General features: G+C 32.4%; 1 protein-coding gene and 1 long non-coding RNA gene across 2 annotated transcripts; one reads left to right on the top strand and one right to left on the bottom strand.

Annotated features, from left to right (window-relative positions):
• The first annotated feature begins 1,923 nt into the window (after nucleotides 1-1,923).
• On the top strand, nucleotides 1,924-3,323 carry LOC109619583 (uncharacterized). The gene has a single exon (XM_020069908.3). The coding sequence runs from the start codon at nucleotides 2,005-2,007 to the stop codon at nucleotides 3,118-3,120; it is 1,116 nt and encodes a 371-aa protein (XP_019925467.3). The 5' UTR covers nucleotides 1,924-2,004; the 3' UTR covers nucleotides 3,121-3,323.
• Nucleotides 3,324-19,929: 16,606 nt separating this feature from the next.
• On the bottom strand, nucleotides 19,930-21,849 carry LOC105320371 (uncharacterized). Its single transcript, XR_010711488.1, has 4 exons — nucleotides 21,656-21,849; nucleotides 21,169-21,271; nucleotides 20,756-20,871; nucleotides 19,930-20,219 (listed from the first exon to the last, which is right to left on the bottom strand). It is a non-coding gene; the product is annotated as an uncharacterized lncRNA (long non-coding RNA).
• Nucleotides 21,850-27,667: the final 5,818 nt, after the last annotated feature.

Below are 27,667 nucleotides of genomic sequence, written 5' to 3' on the forward strand. Positions count from 1 at the left end.
TTTTTAATTTTAAAATTTATTTATAATTTAATATTTGGGAAAGCATTTGGCGAGTCAATGGTTTTCTTTGTTTTCAAAATAGATTTGTTGAATAGATACATATGTAATGGTTATTGAATTATCAAAATTCATCAAAGTTTTAACGGGTACCAATTTGAATTTTAATAATTCCATAACCATTTTATCTTCAACAAATCTATTGTGAAAATTTACAATTAGTTCAATCAAATCATTAAAATCAATGAAAAATTGTCGTAGCAAGTTAAGAATAGAAACATGCAATGATATTAAGTATACGAAATACCATTATAGATTAAACAGTTAAAAACATTACTGGTGATTTAAAACTAAAAGATTCTGAGAATCGTCAAAGGATAAACTTTGAAACTTTTTACTTAATAATAATCATCCAGAAGTAAAAACAAATATATTAACATCCGTTCAAAAAAGTAAACAATAAACCACTGATAGAAAGACTGTTGACAAAGGGAACACAAAAACCGATGCATGATTATATCACTTCCACCTAATCCGTTCGAAAGGGCTGTACCGGAGTGATTGGTTTGGTGTGTGAATTGGTCTGTTGTGAAACTCGCCACATGAAACACCGGGATCAGTTGCATGATGGATGAAATGGTTCGTGACACACGGAGATTATTTCCTTCTTCTTAAACGCCTGGACCTGGATAGACCTTCCGTAATCGTGTGTTTGAAAAAAACTCTGGGTTCAAAATCAAACAACTTTGAATTATCTTGTGCTTTGAGCTTGAATACTGACTTTGTGTTTTTAATTAGATATTAGATTTAGTTAATGACATGAGCACAAAATTAACGTGTTTGTAAATAAATTGACTTTCAAAAAATCTGTTGATGATATAAATTTTTTATGTAAATTAAATTTTCAATACATTTGAAAAATTTTGCGACAAAAAGCAAGAACTGATTTAATTAGATTCAGTATTATTCTTTCTCTCAGATCAACGAATGGGACCAAGGTTATGATTGTGACAAATAGCGAGCGATCAATCACGCCATATTTATGAAAACAATGGATGTGAAAATGATTGAAAATAACCATATGCATTGCGCTTAAAATAACCGACATGTATACTTTAAACTTACAATTTGCTGAATCAATATATTTTCATTCTTTTTCTAATAATATACGAAGCTCAAATTACAAAAATGCACCCCCCCCCAAAAAAAAGCATTTTTGTAATTGAATATGTATAGTCACTAATCTCATCAATCAATGGCGATTTTTTTTTTTTATTATTCTTACATGTCATTGTCCGATTAATGTTTTATACGAGCATTTACAAGCCCTGTTAAGTTTAATTACATTTAAAAGCATTTGTATATGTATTTCCATTAACTATTGTATGTATCTTCAAGTTATTTCAAAAAGAAAATAGGCATTTTATATAATCAAATTGATTTTTTTTTTAAAATCGTACCCGTTAAAAATTTAAATGAATGTCTTACAGATATAATTCCCGTCAAATCAATTGTTTCCTTGAGGAAATCTCGTATCAATAAATAATGCAATTTTGAATGCAAGTGGTGGGTAAAATGACTGAACAATGTTTTGTTTTGATACACAAAGAAAGGCATCGTTTGGGATTAATAAATGCAAAGTTCATGTATTTTCGATGAGAGGACAAAATTATTTATGCATGCTGTATGTCAAATAAAACAGAAACAGGCATGACATTTGAGATATATTTAAAACCAGTAATTTACCAATAAAGGGGACTTATCGACGTGACGCGCAATGCCTTTGTTTAATTACCCTACGTAAAGGGGAAAAGTACATCGTCATAGGTAAATTTTCTTTCGTTTCCCACATATTTGGTTGTCGACATGCGCAGTAAAACAAACACATGACCTCATTTCGCGAATGGCATTATATAAGGTGCTAAATTGGTTAAAGCATCATTACCGATTCTACCGAGCACCTAGCCACACAACAACTAAAGACAGATTGCAGCTTCTATTCCAAAAATGCTAAGTAAACGTATTGTGATCCCAGGTTTTTTAATTTTCGTAGCATTTAGTTTAAGCAAGTGTTTTGTGATTGACACAGTGCCTGAATTTGAGAAAAACTGCCTTACTGGTATTTCGGGCGAAAGAAATTGTTCTTTTGTCGTACCAAATAAATGGAACTTTTTAAGATTCCGAAAATGGCTGGAAAAATTGAATGAAAAAGTCACCGACGTCCGACTTGATTTAGAATGCCTTGATGGAGCAACTGTCTTTTTACCATGGCCTTTCAGAGCAAGAAACCTTCGAAAGATACACGTCAAAAACTGTTTGATTGACGGTTATTACTCTGAATACAACACAAAATCAATCTACAGCAACACGGTACGGGATATGGCCCTCATTGATGTCGCTATACTCACTGACATCAATCAGCTGATTGAGATGAACCTGAATGACCCACTAGAAAAATCAAGCACGTGTGGACAAGAAACTAATATTCGATTCATCCAAAGGAACGTTACTTTTCAATTCGTTCCAACGAGATCGCCACCTTCTATACATCGTCTGCAGGATGGCTTCGACTCACTGGCCGAGAAATCTAAAGCTCAAGCATTTACCTGCCATTTTGATGAGTTGGTGTATCTGGAGCATTCTGGCAGTAGCAGTATTTCCAGAATTCATTTCGACACCATGACCGATCACTCTGTGTATCCTAATCTCAAGGTTTTTAATTTTTCCTCAAACTATCTTCCCACTCTTCCGAGACAGCTGAACCAGTGGTGGAACTATTTCCCTTCATTGCGTCTACTGGACCTTTCTAACAACAACCTTAAATCATTTTCCTTCGAACATCCTGATGTCATCCAGGAGTATTTGTACATCAGCTTAGTAAATAACAACATTACAAGCGTGCCTCAAGACCTATTCTCGTATATGAGTGGGAAAACGCCAATTCTCATTAACTTACTGGGTAATCCTATTCACTGCGATTGCAAAGCTAGTCCTCTGTCCTCTTATCTGAGAAAACTTCGACTAAGAGTACCCCAGTTTAAGGATCTTTCCAATGTTAAATGTCATTCGCCAAGTAATCTTTCTGGAAGAATGGTACGGACTGTTAACTTCCAGGTGTGTTAAGTCGGCAATTATTTTTTTTATTTTTACTTTTGAATTTATTTATTATCCACTGTATAAATCCAAGTTACCTTGCTTAGTCTTCTTAATCCAATCATTGTTTTGATCATATTTTGATGTTTTATTATTTATATATTATACTTTTATCGTGAAATAAATCATAAAGAAAAATTGTTTAAAAATCTTTATTTTATCGTAATTTTCCTTTATTTAAAAGGCAGTCTTTCTTTTAAACAGTTTAAAATTGATGATGAATAACACTTAAATCGTATTTGGAAAAGAAACTGTTGAAAGAAATGAGTATCATAATTTTAGAATGAGTATTGTAGTAAATTGTGACAAAACCTGCAGTCATTAACATCAAAGGACTTCGACTTGCTTTATGTTTGTGCAATATAGTACTAGTAATTGAGACTTAGTATCGTTTTAATTTGTTTTTGGCGATTGTAAGTGTTTTCATAAATCGTATTTAGTGTTTGTGTCGTCTATTTATCCTGGGGGCATTTCGTACACATATTGAATCCAGGAATGTTATTTATCAGGTTGCTAATTAATCACTTTAACGGTTATCAATTTTGGAAATGAGAGCAAGATAATCGTGAAATCAATACGTTTGGGAAATAACCTATTATGTACAAATTAACGTTACTTTGTCCTTTCATTTTGAATTCTTAATATTTCCGTTGAGCTCTTTTTTATTTCAATTCTTTCATTTGATAATACTTCTTTATTTGCCAGCCAGCAATTAACAACGATGCTCTTTCTGATATTCACAAAACAATGCATCTTATTAAGGTTGTACGTCTCATATGAGAGAGAGAGAGAGAGAGAGAGAGAGAGAGAGAGAGAGAGAGAGATTTTTTTTCCTCATCTTTATAACGGTTGATTCGTAATAGTTATCTATCTATACTGATTTCGTTCTATTAAGCATCTGAACGTTAACCAATTGCTCGATTTCATAACTCTTCCATTAAACTTCAAATTACATTTCTAAAATAATTTGAAAAAAAAAGAAAATCATTTCTTTTGTTGTATTATACATATAAATACAGTAAGTTCAACTACAAGATGAACAAAGGGAAAAAAGTTATTTTTGGCAGGGAAAAATACAAAGCATATTTTTTGAAAGCGTCATTGAGTTTAATCAACCAGTTTATGAACATACAATGAAAACTAACTTTCGGGAAGGTCGTAAGGACGTTTTTATATTTTTTTAATGCTTGCGTAACTAAATTTTTAAATCAACAATTGCAACTGAAAACGCAAGATCTACTAATGCAGAATTTTTCTATGCAAACTTAAACCATTTTTTATTAATAATGAGAAAACGAGCACTTATCATAAATTAAACCCAAGAATGCATTTAATTCATAAACAGTTAGTTTTACTTTCTACAAATGCATTTAGAATAAAGTTGCGACGTAATTAAAAAGTTTGATAAAACGCTGTCAAAGTGTCTCATACAACATTTAAAAAACCATATTTTTAGCATTTTTAGGAGAGTTCTTCTTCCAGGGTTGTATCTAATAAACTATATGAATGCTTTTTATCTAGATAGTAACCTGACAAACAGTTTTTAATCCATTCATATGCATGTACCTTTCATGAAAGTACGAGAAGACAAGGAGAAATATCGCATTTTTTAAACAGTGATTGATTAGGAAGGATATTAAAAAAAATCTTCGCATATAAGAATAAATTGTGAGTGTTCTCAACGACATACAAATATTTTCTGTACTAGTATCATACGCATCAACCATGTTATATGAAGTAGATTAGTGCCATTATCAATTACGCTCTACATGATTGTGCTATTTAGGACAATATGGAATGGTTCGTGTTGGAGCTTTGTTTACTGTTTATGAATTATGACTTCCTGCCGATGTTTGTATACAACACACAAATCATCGTATATAACACGACACGATTCACGTCTCTTCTATTCAGTCAGCGATAAAAAAATACATATGCTATATTTGCAAAACACGTTTAGGGTTAATGTGAAATAAATCAAAGTACTGAGAGTAATGAAAGACGGGGTCTTGAAAGTTTGAATTTGTAATTGTCCCGGATTTCCTCGAATATGCTTCCAAAATTTATGATTTTGAATTAGTTGTTACAATCTATGTTAGTTCGGCTTTTTTGCAATTGCCTGATACTTTGTCTAAATTTTACTCAATCCCGGCCTTCATAAATGTAGAAAATTGACACAACGGTATATTATGTAAAATAAGACCCCAAGGAAAATTTTAAAAAATTACTACTAACCGGGACAATCAAACAACTATATCAAAGCAGATAATTTTAATCATTAGGTTTATTCAATTTTGTGATCCAAGGGAAAATCCACAAGTCGGACGGTATCCGTAGTAAAAGTTTTATGAAAACCCCGAAAACTCTAAAATGCTGAATTAACAAACAAAGTGAATATTTGTATACCGATAACAAACACAGGCACCTGGCGTTAGAAATATTTTTTTACAATAAGATTCCAAGAACTTTGACAATAAAAAGATTTGTCACGGTCGCCATTTTGATTTTTAAGACCGACTTATCTCACACGATTTTCTTCATTTGCGATTCATGCAAAATTAATAGGTAAAAATAAATCCGTTCGTCACTTACTACTTTTTTGTGTAAACTCGTGCATCACCTACACGAATACACGATACAACCGTTCCTTTCATTAAAAATCATACTCCGAAAATCAGAGACATAAATAACAGAGATTGTCAACTCCACCATCAGCGTGTAAATGTTACGGGACCAACCTTACTTTGAGAACTACAAGTGCAACAGCAATCTTGTAAAAGTCATTAAATTTGAACCTGGTAGTGAACATGAACATGAACCTGTAAATATTTTAAGCATGTTTTATTTATGAAATATTTACAAATTTAAAACTCTTTATTTAGTTTTTAAATTACTTTTTAAAAACTTAATGACTTTTCACAAAGTAATGGTAATGTAATGCATTACTTCAAGACAATTAAGTAATGGTAATGGTAATTTAATGCCCTAATTCATGAAGAAATGGTAATGTAATGCATTATTATACAAAGTAATTCACCCCAAGCCTGATTCCAACTAAGCCGGAAAACACGAACATTAACATTTAACTTGGTTCTTCAATCGATAAGATTGTATATACTGTAGTAGCATATATTTTCGTTGGGGTAAAATTTCGTTGTTTATAAACCAAATACAATTTCGTTGGCATTTAAATTCGTCATATCCTTATCCCTAAAGTGTATTACATATCAACTCTGCATTTATTGAGACTCGTTTTAAAAGTTCGTCATGGATGTAATTTCGTTGATTCATTCTGCCAACGAAAATAACGAAATTAAATCCTCAACGAATATTTCTGCTTCTACAGTAATTATTATATGATGTATAAGTCTTCCAAAATGTATAATCTATTAAAGATTTTGCTTACAATGCATTGTTTAAAATTTAAATTCAGTTTAATCAACTAAAGAGCCAACGAACGAAAAGGCAAATTAAGACTTCCTATTATTTTCTTTGTACAAAATTCCTTCCGAGACGAACAGCAGTCATACCGCAAGTAGACGAGACGCCAATGAAACACCTATTTATTTTGTAAAACATCTGTGTATAACCCGTCCCGATTTTAACTTCGGCTTGCGCATGAAGTTTGGTAGTATTAAGGTGAAAGATTGTCAAAATAAAATTCACAACTTTTCAAAAATGGCACATTGCATTTGGGAACTTTAATTTCGATTCCACCATCAACCTCTTCTATTGATTAATGAGCTCGTACACCAACTGAATCGTCAACAGCGCTGTGCATTCAGTTACGTAACTCATTCCACATTTAAACCCGAGCAAGAATATTTTGATCAATAAAACTATTTGTTTATTTTCTAAATAGAATTTTGTTTATACCCAGAGGACTTAAAAAGATTTAATGCGTGTTTTTATAATACATATTTACTGAAATGCATGAAAACTTTCTGCACTATTTTCTTACGCGTAGGCTTAATTCATGTGTTCTACGCGTGCCTTCCGGTTTCAGACTTCGGCTGACAGTAAACCAATAGACGGGGTCACGTGACCCCGTCTAAAAAATTGAATGATTAAATTAGAAATGAAGAAAGATGCGAAAATGTGTCAGAAATCTGGGGATTTTCAGTACAGAGTATACAAGGATATTTTATCAATTTAAGACAAAATGCAACATTTTATGAATTATTTGTTCCAAAACACATGTAACAAAGAACACTCACTGATAACTTTTATTGTTATACTTTCATGTTAAATACTGAAATCTGATTGGTTAAGACGCAGTTAATAATATTTACTATTACCCTCAGCGTTAGCAACGCACTTGGCAACGGGTAACATTAAAAAATGTTACATGCGCGAAAATTATGCGCGTACGGTTCGCTGTAGAATTCACGTTATTCCTATATAAAAGCAGTAAAATTTTCTTAAAAATTTTAAAAAAGACATTCAGTATAACAAAATAAATAGTGCCTGTTTGGGAGGATAACAGTTGAAATTGACACCCCTCGAAAACCATTGTCAACCTCCGCTTCGCGTCGGTTGACAATGGTTTTCTCGGGGTGTCAATTTCAACTGTTACCCTCCCAAACAGGCACTATTTATATACTGCAATCTCTACTGCCATTACTAGTTCTTACTATTACTAATGTTTTTAATATTCACTAAAAAAATGCCGACATTTTTCTAAGCTACAACGAATCAAATCGAATATATTAGTATATGTATATTAGAATGACAATAAAACACATTTGAAAGAATATATAAAAGTGTTGTTCTGTTTTTTAATGAAATTATTTGGCGCATCGCATGTATTATAAAAATAACTGTAAATCATTCTTTAGATACGCATAAATATATCAAGATTTAAAAACTTCATCCATGCTCTTTTTTAATATTTTGAAATCTAATTTGTAATTCAACTCAATACAATTTTTAAACATATCGGATTGTATCAAGTTATGAATAAAATGTTAGGTATAAACAAATGAATTATTAAATTATCAATGCTCTGAGCAAAACAAACTAACCTCAAAAATGTTTTATGACATTTATATAAAATATAAGCTATGTTTTTATGACACCTTATACCATGCATACTGATTTTAGTAATTTTGGGTTCTGGTTATAAACCATAATTTGTGTTCACTTCATGTTACTTTAAAGAAAAAATAATAATAATTTTTAGCCCCCCCCCCCCCCCCCCTCGTCATTGTAGTGAAAGGCAATCTGATTTATGACAGCTTTGACAAATTCTCTCATCACTTCTGCTTATTTTTAAACAGATCTTTTGGTACAGGTGCCTATCAGTATTTAAAAATGAAAGAAAGGCAGCCAGTTGTAAAATGGCCCACTTTACAGATTCCCTGCTTCCTCTACATTTAGGCCACACGAACCAAGGCAACCTGTCAAAATTGACGAACTATCAACGCGCGTGCTGACAGAACAGCAATATGAAATGTGTATAAATGAACACGTGTCCCTCAGTACAGTTTTACTTCAAGTACACATCGTCCGTACACACCACCTTTTGTCGTAGGAGTTAGCGCCCTAAACAATTTTAAAACTAATAGAAAACTTGTTAAAGATGTTATCTTTAAAAAAAACTGTAGACCATGCAAAAATCATTGTTAAATTTATCGCTTTTGAAATAATTTGCTGTGTAAAGATTTGTGGGCGATGTGATTTAATATATCTGGATTGGATCATCGTAGGCAGAGCAATGAAAAGAATATTGTACATAGAACGTTATGTAACATTGCTCTTATCGTATTCAAAGTACATTTTTATCTTCATCAGAAGTTACTATCTGAGATTATTAATTAAACGTATTAGTTTCCACTGAATCCAGTGTAGCTCGTCAGGCTTTTCCAAAACGTTTACGCAAATTGACAATAAAAAAATTTAAACACCAATTTTGTATGGCTAGAAGCCATTTAATGAAAATTGACATACAATCACAAATTTAATTTTTGACATATTGAAAATTTGCAAATTACAAAGTTTTTTTCCACTTTGTGCACATAATTATATCGGTAAGTAGTAAAAAGGTTAAGAAATTGGAACAATCATTGTAATGGCCGTAATTCATTTTCCTGTCTTTCCTAGCTTTCACAATGCCCAGTTTATATGATACGGTGCTTCATGTATACAAAAAGGAAAGGGAGAATTCCATGTAAAAAAAATTCCAAATCCAAAAATGAAAAATACCATTATGTTCTAGAAAGTGCAACCTTTTTCAAATGTTTTCAGTTAGGTTTGTTTAAAATCTCATAGATTTAATTTCAATAAAATTAGGTAGTCTAATAAATATGTTTAATAAAAGATGTACTCCGTTAACTAACGGTAGATAAAAACTTTGTTCTTGTTAACAAAAATAATCTCCAAAGCCGGGTGCGTTATGAAGTTACACAAATCAATTTCCAGTATTTTAGGTGAGAAGATGTTGCATATTTTTATATAAACATGATTTTTTTTATCCAAATAGAATTTACACAAAGTTAGGTCTTACGACAAAGACAACGTGTGTTTTAGATGACTAGTGGCATATTGAATATTTAGACTATGTATATGTTGAATTAAACACGCTCATGTACCTTTAAAAAAAAGCTACTGTTATGTATAAAGAGTAATAAAAATTTTTCCCATTTTCATGCTGAATCGTTGCCTCCAAACATGTTTTTGCAAAATGAGGTAGTGTTAGATTAAATCCTTTTTAATTAAATCACGCAATAAAGAAATGATTAGTACCATCGTTTTGATCATTTTTATGCAAAAATATACGAATCTGAAATTGATATGAAGGAGGGTTATCATATAGACGTACTCAGTAACATACAGTTCTTTATAGTGGTCTGTAATGGCTTTTATTTCAAAGTACATATTACTTTCTTAAATTAACTCTTTGTACTTATTTCTATTCGTTCATTTTGCTTTTTTTAAGTCATTTACAAAAAAAAAGTAATTTTGTTTGTTAAAAATAAAACAAATCCTTTAAAGACAACATTTAACGCTAAAAATCAAACAAGGAAAAATAACATCAGGCTAATGTTTTAAAAGATGGTATGGTTTTCCAAACAAAAAAGGATTTTTTCTACATTTTGCTTAATATACATGTATTACAAAATGTATTCCAAAATAGTGTTAGTAACATTTATCATCAGTTGAATAGCATGACATTAAATTAAGGAGGCTGGATAGCCATAAGATTTACTTTTAGTTTTTATATGATTCTATACATGATATTTTTAATTGTAAACAATTATTACGTAGAGATAAACTTTATATGTTTTAGCTTTAAAATTTAAATGTTTTCCTATATCATCATACAGAGCTTTCTTTTAAGAGGGAATCACTATAGCTTTAAATGATCGCCACGATTCCATTAAGCTTTCTTATGATATTTAAAAATTAATTTTCTTTTTTAAATCATTAAACTATACATCTCAAGATAAAAAAATTCTAATATATGTACATATACATGTAAAATTAAATAACGATTTTCTTCACTCGGTATCTCCTCAATTTTCACAATAAGAGTTTTGGGTCTTTTTTTTCCAGGTGAAGTGGATGATTAATAAATATGCAAACAAACATTGTGCAACAGAAATCCTTTATTGCACGTACATACAAATTTATCACATTCAATGTACATGTACATACATAATTATACTCAATTTAATTCTGTATACTATGATAATTATTAACCCTAATCAATTCTTTCTTCAACATTTTGCGATGGAGGACGACTGCAGGAGTACAAAGTAAAAAGAACAGGGATGGGGATGAGGTAATTTATTCTTCTTGTTCAATATTGTAATAATTTGTGAATAATCAATGTTATCTTCACCTCCGCCTTTTTTTTTTTATCAGGATCCTTTAAATTTTAATCAAAAAGTGAACCTACAGTCTCTATAAAAACCCAAACAGTTTTTTCCATTTTATCACAATATTTCTTATTGCAATCTACAATATTGAATATCTGTTTGCTATCAGCAATGATTTCAAACTACCAACACAAAGGTTTCGCAGTTTTTATATTGTCCAGCGTGTTTCTATGTCTTTTATTTGATATAGTAACCGGATTTGAAAAGAACTGTCAAACAAACCAATACGGAGACATCAACTGTTCCTTCATCGTGCAGGATAAGTGGAATTTCTTGGAGTTTCGGGAATGGCTGGATAACATCAGAGGGACTGTTGGAAGCGTCAGTCTGGAACTTACCTGCCTTAACAACGGAACAGCTTATATGCCCTCTCCATACCGGGCGAGAAATCTTGAAAATCTTTATATCAAAAATTGTGTGATTGACGGATATCATTCCGAATTTTATAATCCACCTGCATATCCGGATTCAATAAGATACTTGACTATCATCGATCCAATTTTCCTGTTCGATATCCATCAGCTGTATGATATGATGCTAAATGATTCCCAGTTAAAGTCTGTTCATTGTGGACATGAAACATATGTACGTACCATTGACAAAAACATTAAGTTCTCTTTTCATCCAATAACTACAATGCCCTCGCTAGAGAAAATGGAGGCTGTATCAGATGCCATATTACCAAACATAAAAAACCGCACTTTTGTATGTAACTATCCAGATTACATTGAAATAGAATCAACAGGAAAAGACAAGGTGGGTAAATATGTCTTTGACGATATTACAGAAAATTCCTTGTATCCAAGCCTGACAAGATTTAACTATTCGTCAAACAATATAAATCATCTTCCACGCCAGCTGAGCAAATGGTGGAAGCATTTTCCAGCTTTGCGTGAATTAGATCTTTCTAATGACAATATAAAATCGTTTTCCTTTGATCATCCGGATGTCAACCAAGACTTTGTCTACATCAGTCTGGCAAATAACAACATCACAAGCGTACCTGCGGATCTGCCAACCTATTTGAATGGAAAAACGCCCCTTGTAATCAACTTGTTGGGGAATCCTATCCACTGCGACTGTAAAGCACGTGCGCTTTCTCAGTATTTGATATCATTGCAGGCAATCGCTCCTCAGTTTCATTATTTATCCGACGTCAAATGTAATTCACCAAGTACGAAAGAAGGAATATGCGTTAAGAATCTGAAATTTGATTATTGTTAAGCATGATTGCTGTAATGATTTTGATTTTAATGAATAAGCGTGTCATGTTATCTTTGCTTTTTTTTTTGTCGAATGTTTGATATTCCGGTGGTTCTATTTTTGGTTATTTCTTCTGTGTTGTTTCATCGATTGAAATCAAATTAATCTTTGCTAAATATGTATTGCCGCAATTTGCAAATAAAAATTATACGTTATCACTCCACGTGTTGTTTTAATAATACTTCATTTAAATAAAAGGAAGTAAAAAAATCAGTGATGAACTGATGGCCGCTTTATTTAACAAATTGAAATTTACGTGCATGTACAAAAATATGGTATTTCTGGACGATTCACAGGATTCAGTTCTTTCAAGGTCATTCTTTGAAATATTAACAGATGATCACAAGTATCCATCTCTTGTCAACTTAAATTTTAATTCCATCAGATTACATGACCTCCCACAGCAGTTAAAGCATTGGTCACCACGCTTCCCGTTGTTGAGAAGACTTGATCTTTCGTCTAACGCTCTATCGTCATTCAGGACACCAATCAACCCAATTTGTTGATCGATCTGTCTGAAAATAACATAATTAGTGTCCCAGATGATCTGCCAAATTATCCCAACGGAATAACTCTTGTATTTGTAAGACTTTACGACAATCCAATTCATGGTGACTGTAATATCAAACATCTACATACCTAAAGATCATACGAGGAAAACAAAAGCATGTAAAGATGTTCGTACACATTGTATTATCATGGACTTTTTGTCATTCTAGTGGATGGACGTAGTTTGGGTACAAAGGTATTGTATTTACGATTATCGAAATATTAAGTAAAAAATGATGGAACCAGAAACACTTGACAGAGTATAGTGTTTTGTGGGTATTCTATGTGTTATTGGGTTAGGAATATGTACGAGTTTGCCATTGCTTGTTTACAACAAACGATTTTCTATCGAATAGCTTGAGCAGTTTTCAAAAATTTATAATCGTATAAGACTTGGAATAAAATAGCTATAATTTCTGTGGAACTGTTTGGTATTGGCAGTTAAACAAACGTGTAAAATACCTGGATATTCTTTACATATCAGATTATATCGTATACCATGTTTTATTGGAAAATTAGTTTCGGCAGGTAATGCCAGGTGTACGTGGATTTGAATTTGCTTAATGTGCCTTATTCTATACTTCAATTTTATGTCATTTCCTATTCATATCCAATACAATCTGTAATGATAATTACATGAACATGAAAAATAGCTGAAAATGACTCAATCTTACCGAACTGACTGCGCTTAAATACGTACTAAATATAACCGATTAAATTACAACTAGCATCTTTTTTTTTTTACATGTATATACATCATTCCTACTCCAGACAGAACTGGTCATACTTTCAAAAATATAATGGAACTTGGAAAAAAAATCAAAACTCAGTAATCAAACGTATTAACGTAAATCTGCTGATTTTGTCAAGATTTAAAAAGATAACACTTCTTTAAAACTCTCGTTAGAATTTTATAATCTTTCATTTAAAAAAAATTGGTGTTCAATTTGTTTAAAAGAATTTAATCATTCATATTAGAACTGTGTTGAAAAGTGCACCGACTTTTGGTTGGATGATACTCTCTACATGTAGTTAGCTCATCAATAGATGCTTTCAAATATTGACCTTCTTTCTTATAGTATTGTTGTAAATTTTGAATTTAACGGATGGCAGAAAATACAAAATTTACATGTTGTCATGTTGTAAATTTTCTGTTTACTGCCACCTGATGAATTCAAATTTGATAGCCAAAAAAAAAAAGCTCATTAATATGCATGGAGTGTCAAAACCCAGGTCTGCTTTGTTGTGTAAAATTAACACTGTTTAAACGAAATATACATCCCTGGATGAAGTCGGACGAGTGTCATTGCGTTCAATGTATTCATATCTACATATTAGCCAATGACTGGAAAGTAAAGCATGGTCTCCTTCATCAAATTCACGTACTGTCCAAAGTCCAAGCTTTTGTTGAAACGATTCTATTGTTTACATGTACATAATATTGTAAACATTAAAATGCTAGTGTTAAAAGCGTTAAAAAAAACTTAATATAATAACAAACGATGTTAAATGGCCAAATTAAATTGGTTATGTGTCCGTGTTCAGACTTTAGAATTAACTTTTTCGAAACGAAGAGCTCTGAATGAAAATATGGTATTAAATTCAGATTCTAAATCTTTAATATAAAATTTTGATTTGATTTTTAATGAGTTGTGTAGTTAAAATAAATTATGCATTATAAAGATTTAGAAAAGAAATAAAATATATTCATACTTTGATTACACGATATTGAAAACAACATACCCTATAATTTTACTTTTATCAAATATACCAATTTTACTTTTAATTTTATCAAATATACCAATTTTACTTTTAAAAAGTTAAAGTGAGTCTATAGTTTTTATAAAAACAACCTAAGCGCATTTTTTGAGCTGAATTTGGAACTTCTAAAAACTTAGAATTACTTAAAATGATAAACAATTTTCAGCGCGACTTTGCATATAATTAAATGTTTGATGCATACATTTAATTTCATATATTTACATATGTACATCTAACAATTATATGATTTCCTTTATTTCTTCCGAAAATTTATATATATAGCTCTGTAGAAACAGCCAGACTGAAATCTACCCGCCCCGATTATCCATTTAACTAAACCTACTGCGACCTGAAAGAAATCACGGACTGCACAAAATAATCATAATGATGTCAGACTCAAATCCCATAAGAGACTATTTGGCTGTTTCTTCTAGTTAACGTACTGATGTATAATAACAGTAATTAAATAAATTTTATTTACCTTTTACAAATTTTATTACTTTGTTAAAAGAAAGATGAAAACAATAAAATACTTTCTTTGATTCGTGTGGGTTATGAAGGTATCGTTCACAGCAGAAAAAAAATACACAACCCGCAACGCGGGTTATGTTGCTTTTTTTTAATTGTCGCCGCCTTCATACATGTACATGTATCCCGCATGAATCACCAAACAGAACATTTTGTTGTTTAAATGTCCCAATGACACAGGACAGTTCAAACTAACTTACCTAATTTTTCAACTTTGTGTATCCGTTAACTTAGTTAGTCAGTTAATTAATCATGTATCTATGCCTCAAGTCCAAAATATCTGACGTTTTCCTGGCTTTTTAAACGATTATGCTCATCGCTTATATGGTCCTGGTTATTTTTTTCATACAGGGCATAAATTTTCCTATTTTGACACTCGGGTGGAAAAGTCGAACTTAGATGGTTTATTATTTGTTCACACTGGGCTAGTACTAACAATATTATTTATTTATTGATATTTATTTTAACAGTACACCCAACACACAGGTTAAAATAAAATTAATCATTGATACAGCAATCTGTAATAAAACGAAGAGATAAAACGACAACATATGAGGCTACTCTTGTATCTATATGAACATGAACATAAGTTATGGTTATCTGATCTCTAAATGCAATAATACTCTCATTATCGTTCAGATTAAGCAACCCGTACTCCTGTTTTCGCGTAATATAGGTAGTTATGAACTATCTTTATCTTGTAAAAGCTGTTTGTGCATGTACTTATAACAACAGTATTTTGCTTCTAATTGTGTACCTGTTAAACTCTTACAAGACCAAGCTTATTTAAGGATATGGGCGAATACGGCGGAAGGTATCCCAAACTTGAATCAGTGAAAACGAAATAATTTTAGATGCAGTAAAATATATTTTCTGGCTCGGATGATCAAAAGGATTGCAACAGTATATCTTGGTTCCGTTCGTCATCAAAATCAAGAGCATGGTTTGCCTAAATGACCAAGGGCTTAGGAGTGTCTTCCCACAAATGTTTATTTAAAAATAAAATTTGGTGTTATGACTACACCAAATTTTATTTTTAAATAAACATTTGTGGGAAGACAGGAGGTTCTCTGCGCACTCTTTAAAAACTGGGATCCGAAAGGTCTTAAGTTCCAGCCCGGCCGAGCGGATGTTAATCTCAATATGGTGACTACCTCTGGTTCATTTATATAACTATAATATTGATATGTTTGTTTTCTCAAGCCATAATACATAAAACATGATGTAGTAAAGGTGTCCAAGTAGCGCAATATAGACAGCGCACCCTCTTCTAAACGCTGCGACTCAAGTTTAACGGTTTTTATATATGTGAAATGGTATGGTGATCGCATGAGTTTTCTCCAGGCATTCTGGTCTTCCCCCATATCAATGACCTTCCCACGACATCAGCGGTGTCAACGAAAGATATTAATGTATTAAAGTTGTGAAACTTGTTTACCGATCGTTGTGAAATGAAAAAAAAATTCTAGGTATATTAAAAGAAGTATACGTAGTTAGCAATTAGATTAGATAAAAGAATATTGTTGCTCTGGTGAGAGAAGTTGCCCACGAGCTTTAAGTTTTGAATTTGGCCCCCTTAACCCCCATTTTAGAATAATCTTAATTCAGACATATCAACATACACATCTCGTCAATGAGTAAAAGCAGGTGCACCTTGCAGATTGTTATCACTCCTGCCCACCTCATATTGGATTGAACACTATATATATATTCAATAAAAATTTGATTTGCCATATTTCATGCAGCATTGGTTGTTTAAAATCCCGTCATCTATCAAGAATGACTTCACCAGTCGTTTTTGTTTTCGTATCTCTTGCAGTCCTGGATATCTGTTATGGCTCCCTTAAAAATTCATCTGAATATGAAACCAACTGTAATGTAAACGGAAGCAAGATACACTGTACATTTTCCGTTTCAACGAACTGGTCATTTGTCGAGTTTAGAACTTGGCTGGATGAAATCAAGGGGAATGTCACTGAAGTCAATTTAAATCTCTGGTGTTTAGATGGAGGTAGTGTGTTTCTACCTTTGCCATATCGAGCTCGCAAACTTCGATCAATTTTTGTAAAAGATTGTTTCATTGACGGCGAAATATCCGAGAGTCTTGATATTTCATCGAGATATCCGGACACCTTAGCGGTTCTAAAACGGGAGAACGTAATAATCCGCAAAGATGTGAAAACATACTTTGAACGAGTCTATCAACCATATGATAGATCAAGCGTGTGTGGTCAAGAATCAGTCGTTCAAATAGTTTCTAGAAATATATCGCAGGAACTGGTAAATTCTAAAAACATTTCTCTCGCAGAAGCAATCGTTATGATGCATCATGCAGCCCATCAGGAAAATAAAGAAACGAATAAGCATTTTAAATGCAGGTTCAAACAGTTGAAATCAATTGAGGAGTCATACCGTACAAGTCTATCAAGTTCATTCTTTGACTCTTTTACCGATAACGAGACATATCCAAAACTTGCTACCTTGTGGTTATTCTCCATTGGACTACACGACCTTCCACATAAATTAAAGCAATGGCCACAATACTTGCCATCGTTGAAAAATCTTGATCTTTCGTCAAACGCTCTAACTTCGTTCTCTTTTGATCATCCAAAAATGAACCGACCTTTCCTGATCATCGATCTAACTAAAAATAACATAACCAGCGTCCCAGAAGACCTGCCAGTGTATCTCAACAGACAGCCATACATTATTATTAAACTTGGAGACAATCCGATTCACTGTGACTGTGGGATCAGGCCTCTCTCTACATACTTTAAGATCTTACATAAAATGAAATTTTATGCGTTTTATGAGGACATATTAAGCGTCAAATGTCAGTCACCAAGCGAGAAAAAAGGGCAACGAGTTTTTGATTTGGATCTGAGCCACTGCTGATCAGCTGGAACAAAATAATATATTTTATTTTCAGGAAGCTGTTTTTATATACTGATAATTCTTCAGTTTGTCAAAAAACCAATGTACTGAATCTCCATTCTTGGTATGTAACTTTGCCCTTTGAATTCAAGAAAAAATAAGAAAAGAAATCAATTGCATAAGCCTGTTTGTGTTGTTGTTAAAACTGATTAGCGTTGGATTTTTGTGGGCATGCTTTGTTTTGTGGGATTATTAATCGAGTTTGCTTTGCACGCATCGAACATTAAATGGGTGTAGCTTAAATATTTTATCAAATTTATTATGGTTTGTACAAGTACAGTAAAATTACAAGAAAGAAAACGTGTAGAGTTTAAGCATATCCCATACGATAGGTCAATATCACATACGATAGGTCAATATCCCATACGATAGGTCAATATCAGGTTGTGACCCTTTATAAGTATAGCTAACAAATAGTCTGCTATTAGAATTACCTGTGCTTGTTAAATATGATTCCAATCTAAGCAAATAAAAGAAAAATAGATTACATAATTCACTTCTTACAGCATTCATTTGAACGTTCAATTTCCGGACGTGTCTAGTGTATATATTTGATGCTTCTGTACAAGATATCACTAAGAAATTATGCTGAGAAATTCCCAAGTTTCACAGAAGTTTTTATTCAAAACAGAGACTATTTGTAAACTATAAACTACTGTTTTTGTTTTTCAATTTTGTTTATTATTAATACAATATCGAAATTTTTAAATATGTTTATATCATACATAAATGTGGTAAGCGTGATTAATGCTACTGCTTCAATAAAATCTCTGAACTATAAACATCTTTTTGTTGATTTTGATTATTGTTTGGTAGATGAACAAAAAAAAAACGTTCGTAAAGTACGAAATTAGACAACAAAATTAATTCAAATAGCCACGACTTTGCGTATTCCTAAATAAAAATCATGGCCGGTCGTTTGTGGCTTTTGTTTGGAAATTTCTGTTAAAAACCACTGCGATATGAAATTAGAATTAAATTGATAACAAAATAGAAATGTCAACTCATTAAATTAGTACTACATCCAAGTCTGAATTGGGACAACAGGGGTTTTGCCCCCCCCCCCCCAAAAAAAAACAACAAACAAAACAAAACAAAAGTTATTGAAATAATAATTCGTGTTTATCAAAGTACATTATCTAATAATTTGTTGAAAGAAGAAGGAGGGACTGGTGCTCTAACCATTAAGCTATTTCAGGTAAATAGACTGCATTATTTAAATGCTATATGCGACTTTGGCCAGTAGATTACATATTTCTGTAGTTTTCTTAATACGTTTAATTTTTGAGATACAGAATGATGTTTCTAATATATATTGGCAATATTAAGAAATAGATTGAAATGGCAAATTTCAAATTTGAAAGTTGTATTTACAATGAAAATAATTGGCATTTACCACTGTTTACGCAATCTTATTCGTCCATCTTCTTTTTACTCACGTACAAACATGCAATTAATTAACATTGTAAACTGACAATAAATATTGTATTTAAACACAATAAAATCTCAAACTTCAAATTAAGATGTTACGTGCGACGACAGCCGTTTGCAAATCGACAACGCCGATTACAAGGTGACAGGAAATCAGGAAATCAATTCACCGACTCAGGGAATTTTTATCATTAAGGTTGCTCGCCATACCTGTAAATAGTTCTCAAGTCAGCAGAAAAGTACTTGACCATGAAAGATAGCGTAATGTATAGGAATATACAAGTTGAATAGGTAGGGGAAAAGGGAAAAATATTATGATTTTCAAAAATTTAATTAATTTAATTAGTAAATATGAACAAAAACCCCGGGCGGATTCGAGCTCGTGGCCTGCGTGTTGATCGTTCAATGCCTATAATTTAACAATCTGTGTTCAAACTTTTCACTAGTATTTATTCTTTGTTGTTATCAATTACATGTACATAATATTTAAATGAACATTTAGATGGTAGTGTAAAACAAGCAAATATTAGAATTAAAAAGATAAACAAACAAGTGAATATCCAGCGTTAAATTGGCCTCTTTACCCGGCTTTGCCGTGACATGTGGTCTGTATTGGGCCTCTTTACCCGGCTTTGCCGTGACATGTGGTCTGTGACCAACGTTTTCCTTCGGACTTTCCCGCTTCAATCAGCACAGGCTTCGATTCATCTGTATTTTTCATACCTGGAGAAAGTCAAGTTAATGTAATTAGAAATATATTTAAAGTCCAGTCTCCTCACCAAACAGAAATTGTATGTATTTGGACGTAAGAAGGGGTGATAAACTCAAGTAACAGTGGGGAACTGCCTTGGTAACGTTGAGTCGCCATGTATTGGACCATGACAAAAGGGCCTTAAAAAGATCCAAAAAAAGAACCCTGACCCCATCTTAATTGTGTGTCTGTACGTGATGTGTGTGGTATAAAACATTTATTAAACCTTCTAAAATTTTCAATACACTGAAGCTAGATATTGGCAATCACAGTGTAATTCATGTTTGCATTAATCGTCTTATCAATGATGGAAGAATTGAGGATGATAATTTTCAAAAGATTACTCTCAGTACTTTGATGATTTTTCCTTATTGTCTGTTAACTTGTTACTGTTGTTGGCCGTTACAGCTTCTGTTTAGAAATCATTTCCCTGTGGTTGAATAGAACTGAAAAAAAAAAACGATTTGACATTAAAGGCAACTAGAAAATATGATGAGAAGATCCCAACCTTTTCTTGGGCTCACTTTTTGGAAGCATCGGTCTTTTGTGCAACAAATCAGCAAAATGATTAATCCGATAAGGAAGAGCACACATCCAAACACCGTGCCAAGAATGATGGCCAACCTACAGCAGTAAAACAAGAACCACAAAACAGTGACTGCAAATACACCACATCATTAGTATACATGTAAATGAATCATTTACATTCGCCGGAAATTGTATTTAGAGTGCAGTACATTTTATTATATTTTTTAAATGAAAGCAATGTATCATGTGTTACTGAATAATGTGTGTTTGGTGACTTCCTCCTGGTATCTGCTTTTAACGGTAATTTATAAAGTAAAGAAAATCATTGAGTAACTGAAGGAATTTTCCTTGATGTGAATTGTAAATAAGTAACAATTATACAATTAGACATACGTTTCAAAATTGTCCGTACAGCACGCTGATTCACAACATCCGGTTGAACATTGACGGACGTAGGAAACGGACCCGGAATAAAACGAACACTCGGCAGCAAGCACTGTCAATGGCCAAAAAATATTCATATAACAATCAATATACTTTTACATGCCCCCTTCCCCGCTGGAAATTTTGTTTTGCTAAATTTCCTTAGCCATCGGTTCCACCCCACCCTCCGCAAGCAATATTTTCTCATACATGTAACCCCCCCCCCTCCCCGGGGAGAGGGTTTTTTTTTTTCCGAATCCGCGCATACTTTTGCTTTAGGTCTTAAAAAATATCAATTTTCCTATGATTGTTTTCTAGTGAATTAATCAGCCAGTGATCAACTGCAAGACTTTCAATGTATCATTAATAACAGTTTAAACGACTTTTAACATCAATCAAATTTTGATACTGATATGATCGAAACTCTGTGGACATTAAAAATAATACTGATTCTTACCTTTATAATCAACAGCGCAAAATAACACCAGAATAAAAATGAATATTTCCTGAACCATTTTCTTATGTTTGCAAAAGAAGAAATGAGATCTTTCGGTCAATGTCTATTAAAATAAGTTCCCTTTTTAACACAATTTGCCCAATAAAACGGCAACTAAACGGATCTTGCTAAATTTCCATATATTTTTTTTTTCAAATTTGTATGAATATTCTTCTGAAGATTGGTAAAATGTTAAAGATAGTTATTTTAGCCCATCATAAAAGATGAACTTTAATGACTTTTCCTCTGAAGTAAACAGAGGAGTTTAATCCGATTAACTCTCTCCCACACAACTGGCTAGCAAGCCCTCCATTTTGTACATTTGTATTGATATTCACCTCCGCAGATTTCGGTGATAGAACCTTTATTCATAACGTCTTCAAACTTTTTGATTCTAATCTGTGTATATACTTGATGATCCCTGCCATAAATAAATTGATACTTTGTTGTGGAAACTTTAAGGCTTTAAAATTTTCTAAAATAACATTTTCTCCTAAAGGCAACCTCAAAGCCCCCCCCCCCCTCTCTCTCTCTCTCTCTCTCTCTCTCAACTGTGAAACTTCATACAATATTTCTCCTGAATACTTTGTGTACTTTGTTTACCTTCATATTTAAACCGATGTTTACACGTGCGGTTGAGGTGAAATATGTTAGTAGTATGTGAAAAAAATTAATGAAATCCCCCTTCTTTTCCGCAGTGGAAAGGATGCTCTATTTTATTCTCAGTTTGATGTGGAATAAACCTGTTATTCATTTCGATAAACAATTTCATTCATGGAGAGAATTAAGTAAACATGTCACAAAACTGAAATAAAAAAGCCCCTACAAATGTCTATATCGTGTTCGTCCTACCCTACTAACCTTTAAAAATACAGTGCGAGGTTAGACGCCATTAGCATACATATCAAGGGTGCATTCAGTAAATAACTATCATATTTTACACTTGTTACAACGGATTCTATGTAATATAGTTCAACGCCGGTAGAGATGATATAGCATTGAATCATCTATTTTTGGCGCCATCAAGTAAATAACTGTAGAGCACTAATACCCTTGTTCAGTTTCCTACGTACATGTACTTTGATAAGATGTAACAAACAATTTATGTAGTGGATATACATGTATATGCCGAAGACGGTTCTATAGGGCTTTATGAAACATTTAATAACTCCCGACCGTATTTTATCACCTCATAATATTCAAAGAATGATTCCGCATTCCTTATAGTTTTGTAATTCTTAGCAATTGTACCAATACATTAAATAAAGATTGATGAAATGTATTGTACAATACATTACCAAATCGATTCGTTGTGTTATCACAGGCAAAGACACTGGAAAATGTAAATATCTTGCTACATGTTTTGTAAGGATAATAAGATAAAACAAGAGTTGTGAAATTTTCCAAAAGACATGCTGTCAGCCAGCATCTTATATTATTAAAGCTGGCGTTTTATTGAAATCGTTAATATCATAAAATGCATATTTCTTTAGATTTTTTTGATTAATTTTTATTCGTATTGGACAGACTGATTAATTTTAAAGTGTGTATAATTTACTCTCCTAGTATTTCACACTTAAAAAATGACAGTTCAACTAACATAAAGCAACATTGTGATCACACTACACTGACACGAAAAGGATTTGTTAAATATCTATATATGAATACATACAATATCATATAAAAAATTATCTTTTAAATTAACTATCAGAAGAATTTTTCAACTTTAAGATTTACTCATGAAATTCTCTACTTCTACAACCCATGGGACGTGCGTTCACTTAGTGAGTGTGAATCGTCGTTTACAATTAAAAATTGTATGGTGACTTCCAAATTATATGTCACATATTCCCCAAGGCTTTTTTGTCAAGGTGGCACACAGAATTGAAAACTTATTTTTCTTATGCTTGGAAAATTTAGTGTACTTTGTCATAAAGACAAATAAGGTGGTATGGAACATCTGTCGATATTAAAGGGATTAAAGTACATTGTAATTAAAAGACTTTTACCGGTTTAGAAATTTCAAATTTTACAATTTAAAAAAAAAAGTTTACAAATTGCTAGAAAGGTAAATATTTATAAAAATCGCCGACGAGACTCGAACTCATTACTCACAGAGTCGTAGTGAACCCTCTAACCGACTGCACAACGATAGTAGGTGACAATTTTGTGATAGAAACTATGTAAGAAATTACACTTGATTTTATTGTTTATTACGATAAATAGTTCGTCACAATATGGAGGTGTCCCATTCCACCTTAAAGATAATTTTCAAGCATGCATATGATAAGATGTTGACATTATGGCATTAAACGGCACAAAGAGACGCAAATCTGTTACTTATTATATGTTTGACGCAGTTACTTCTCTTTAAAGGCACTCGGTTCCATGAACCGAATATTTGAATCTTTTAATTCTGTACGTAATTATAATATCATCAAATTTTTTTAAATGAGTTTTTAATAGATAGATACAGTTATATTCTAACTGATAAAACCACATTATTCTATTAATTAACGCATGAACTGAATTCTATTCTTATTCTTTATATTAATTTGCTTCATCATTACGTGTTGATCCTATATTTCATTTACAAGATATTACAGTGTTTGTGTGTTGCTACTAATAAATTTGTCTTGATCATTATAAGTCCATGCTACATGTATATTGAACTAAATGGTAAAACTTTTTTTTATTTGTTGAATCATCTTTAAATAAAATCCATTACAAAGTCTTTTCTGCATCAATATCTACCAAGGCAATATCTACCAAGGCAATATTTTTTCTCAATTTTATACCAATACTTAATTTGTCTGTGTCATATTCCGATACTGAATATGATATTATTTCCTAGAACTTTTGTTCTTATTTCCTGGTCTTACTTTTTAAGGACAGCAATCTAAGACCTTAAGTTAGAGAATTGTGCTCTCTCATTCACTGGAAAAATAACCCAACGACACTGCTCTATATACATAAGCTAAAACGTCAGTTCTTGAACTTTTGATAATTGTACAGATTCTGGATAGGGATTAAACCATATAGTTTTGTTTAATGTTATTTATTGATATGTTATTTATATGATTTAGAACAATGGCCTTTCATTGTGAATAAGCCTCAGAAGGAAAGCCCTTCTATCTAATTTATCGAGCTGGTGATTTATATCATTAATTTGATTTGAACCACAAATCACTTTTATGTCATTATCTTTGTGTTAGTTCTTTATAACCCTTTAAATTCCTTGATAGTGCCAGAACCTCTGAACACGTACTGTCTTGTGTCATTCCTCTAGGTAGAATCTTACACCGTCGTACTTAATTCGTTGAAGTGTAACTTCAAAACACTACTATACATTCAATGTCATTCATCGAGGAAGAACCTCGAAGCTATTTATTCGGCAAAAGCCTCAGAAAATTGCCGAACCACGTCTATTCAGGATGAAACTCGGGACACCGTCGTATCTCATACATTTAGAACAAATCTTAGAACAGCGTTATATCTTATTTACAAGGACAAACCTCAGAACACCGTTATATCTTATCAATTAGGACGGACTTCAGAACACAGTGACATCACATTCATTGAGGATGAACCTGAGACCACTGATCTATCTTATTAATGTTTTATAATCTCGAGGTATTGTTCTAATTCAGTCACTGGGTTAGGAACTTTTCTTTTTTATTCTCTGGGTTATATATCCCCATAGACCAAACTTGTCTCATTAACTCGGTTACAATCTCTGATCTTTGCCTCATATATTTAATTTTCAAAATGTCCATCCATCAGAATTTACATTTAAATTTTAAGAGAACTGGATGGTCGTTGCCATTTTAAAAATATATTAACCTTCTCGAAATATAGATCTCTGTATAAAGATATAGAAAAATGTTATAATTATTAACGATTTTTTCTCTACTAAATAATAGCTAAACAAATCATCTCTAAAAATTTAAGGAAGATCTGATGATTAATTGGTTAACCACCTAGTTTATTATGATAACAAACTTTTGGATAATTTTCCATTAACATCAGAACAACATAGGATATCATGAACTGAAGATTAACCACAGAACGCGGTTATATCTCAATAATATAAACTCATTCATTTAGAATAAACCTCAAAACAACATAATATCTCATTCATAGAGGCTGGACCTCAGAATATTTCCTTTTGAAAAGTGGACAGGCATAGCCTACATCCACTTTGCAAGCCCTCATATTTTGATTCTGGAAAACGTGTAAATGTCGGAACAAAAGATAGTTTACGCTTTGACCCATGTTTCGACTCCAGTTTGCCTGCTTTTCGTAACAGACCTACTATTTTTACATTTTAAACATTATTGCATCCATATATCACAAAAAATCAACACTAACCCGCTGTCAAATCATTTTCGCAACTTCTACATCCCGGCTCAGGATAGACTTTAGAACACCGTTACAACGTTGTATTTCATTCATTAATGATTAACCACATATATGATTCATTAAAGATGAACTTCAGAATACAATTGTATACCTTTAACTCATTCAATGAGGATAAACCTTAAAACAACACAGTATCTCATTCATTGAACACGGAACTCAGAACACAGTATATTCTCACGCACTGAAGATGAACCCCAGGACACCGCTACATCTCATTTATTGAAGATGGATTCCTTAATACCATATATCTCATTCATTGAGGATGAACCTCAAAACAGTATTGTATCTTTTTTTCATTGAAGACAAACTTCAGAAAACAGTTATATCGGGTATTTTTTTTAGGACAAACCTCAGAAAACACTTGTTGCTCGCATTATTACCGTTGTGAGATCGGTTAATCTAGTTTGAAACAGTATTGTGAGATTTTTCTGTCTTGCACTGTGTAATACGCCGCTTTGAAATGTAAATAAAAATCGTATTTTGTACGACAAGGATAAATGGTGAAATAAGTTCATCGATTAGGTAATTGTTTTGCTAAGTTGATTACAATTTAGCATATTTTTATTGAAAAAAATTGTCATATGCTCTCTTCTTTAATGCCTAATCTGTATTGCGTGAAAAAAAAAAAAGACTTCTTAACGTCATAGCAGAAAATTGTCAGAAATCGTTAATTTTTAAAATGTAAAATATTGCGAGAAAAATTATCATTCATAGCCTCGTCCTAAACCGTGAATCTTGTGCCCTCGTGGAGTTTCACTTTCCCATAATAATGAATGAATCTATTGATCTCATTCATTGAAGAGGAACCTCAGAGCACTGTTATTTCTCAGTCACTGAGGAGGAACCTCAGAACACCGTTATATCTCATGCATTGAAGAAGAACCCTAGAACGCCGTTATATTTCATTCAGTGAGCACAAAACTCACCGTTAAATCTCAATCATTGAGGAGAAACCTCAGAACACTGTTATATATCAGTCATTGAGGGGGAACCTCAGAACACTGTTTTATCTCATCCATTGAGGAGGAACCTCAGAACACTCTTATATCTCATGCATTGAAGAACCTCTGAACATCGTTATGTCTCATTCAGTTAGGAGGAACCTCAGAACACCGTTTTATCTCATTCATTGAGAAGAAACCTCAGAACACTGTTATATATCATTCAATGAAGGGGGACCTCAGAAGACCGGTATATCTCATTTATTGAGTACGAATCCCCGAACACCACCATATCTCATTCATTGAGAGGAACTCCAGAACACCAATATCTCTCAGTCATGGAAGAGGGACCTCTGAACACATCTCTCACTTATTGAAGATAATCCAAAGAACACGGTTCTGCCTCGTCTGTGTATAACCTCACACGGCTATTCTATCTCAGTCATTTGGTCATAAATCTATTTATTCTGTAGGTTAGATCATCGGAGACCAAATTGTCATTAGTTATAATCGCTGTCTCATATATTAAATCATCACAATACACATCTACATTTTTTTAGCTGAATTATGATAATCAAGCTTAACCTTATTTTTATGAACAACTTCAGCT

This window comes from Magallana gigas, chromosome 3, assembly GCF_963853765.1.
Source record: "Magallana gigas chromosome 3, xbMagGiga1.1, whole genome shotgun sequence".
Taxonomy (NCBI): domain Eukaryota; kingdom Metazoa; phylum Mollusca; class Bivalvia; order Ostreida; family Ostreidae; genus Magallana; species Magallana gigas.

What these genes read in the sequence shown, in the direction of transcription:
- LOC109619583 (XM_020069908.3), top strand. Translation starts at nt 2,005, where the DNA reads ATGCTAAGTAAACGTATTGTGATCCCAGGTTTTTTAATTTTCGTAGCA.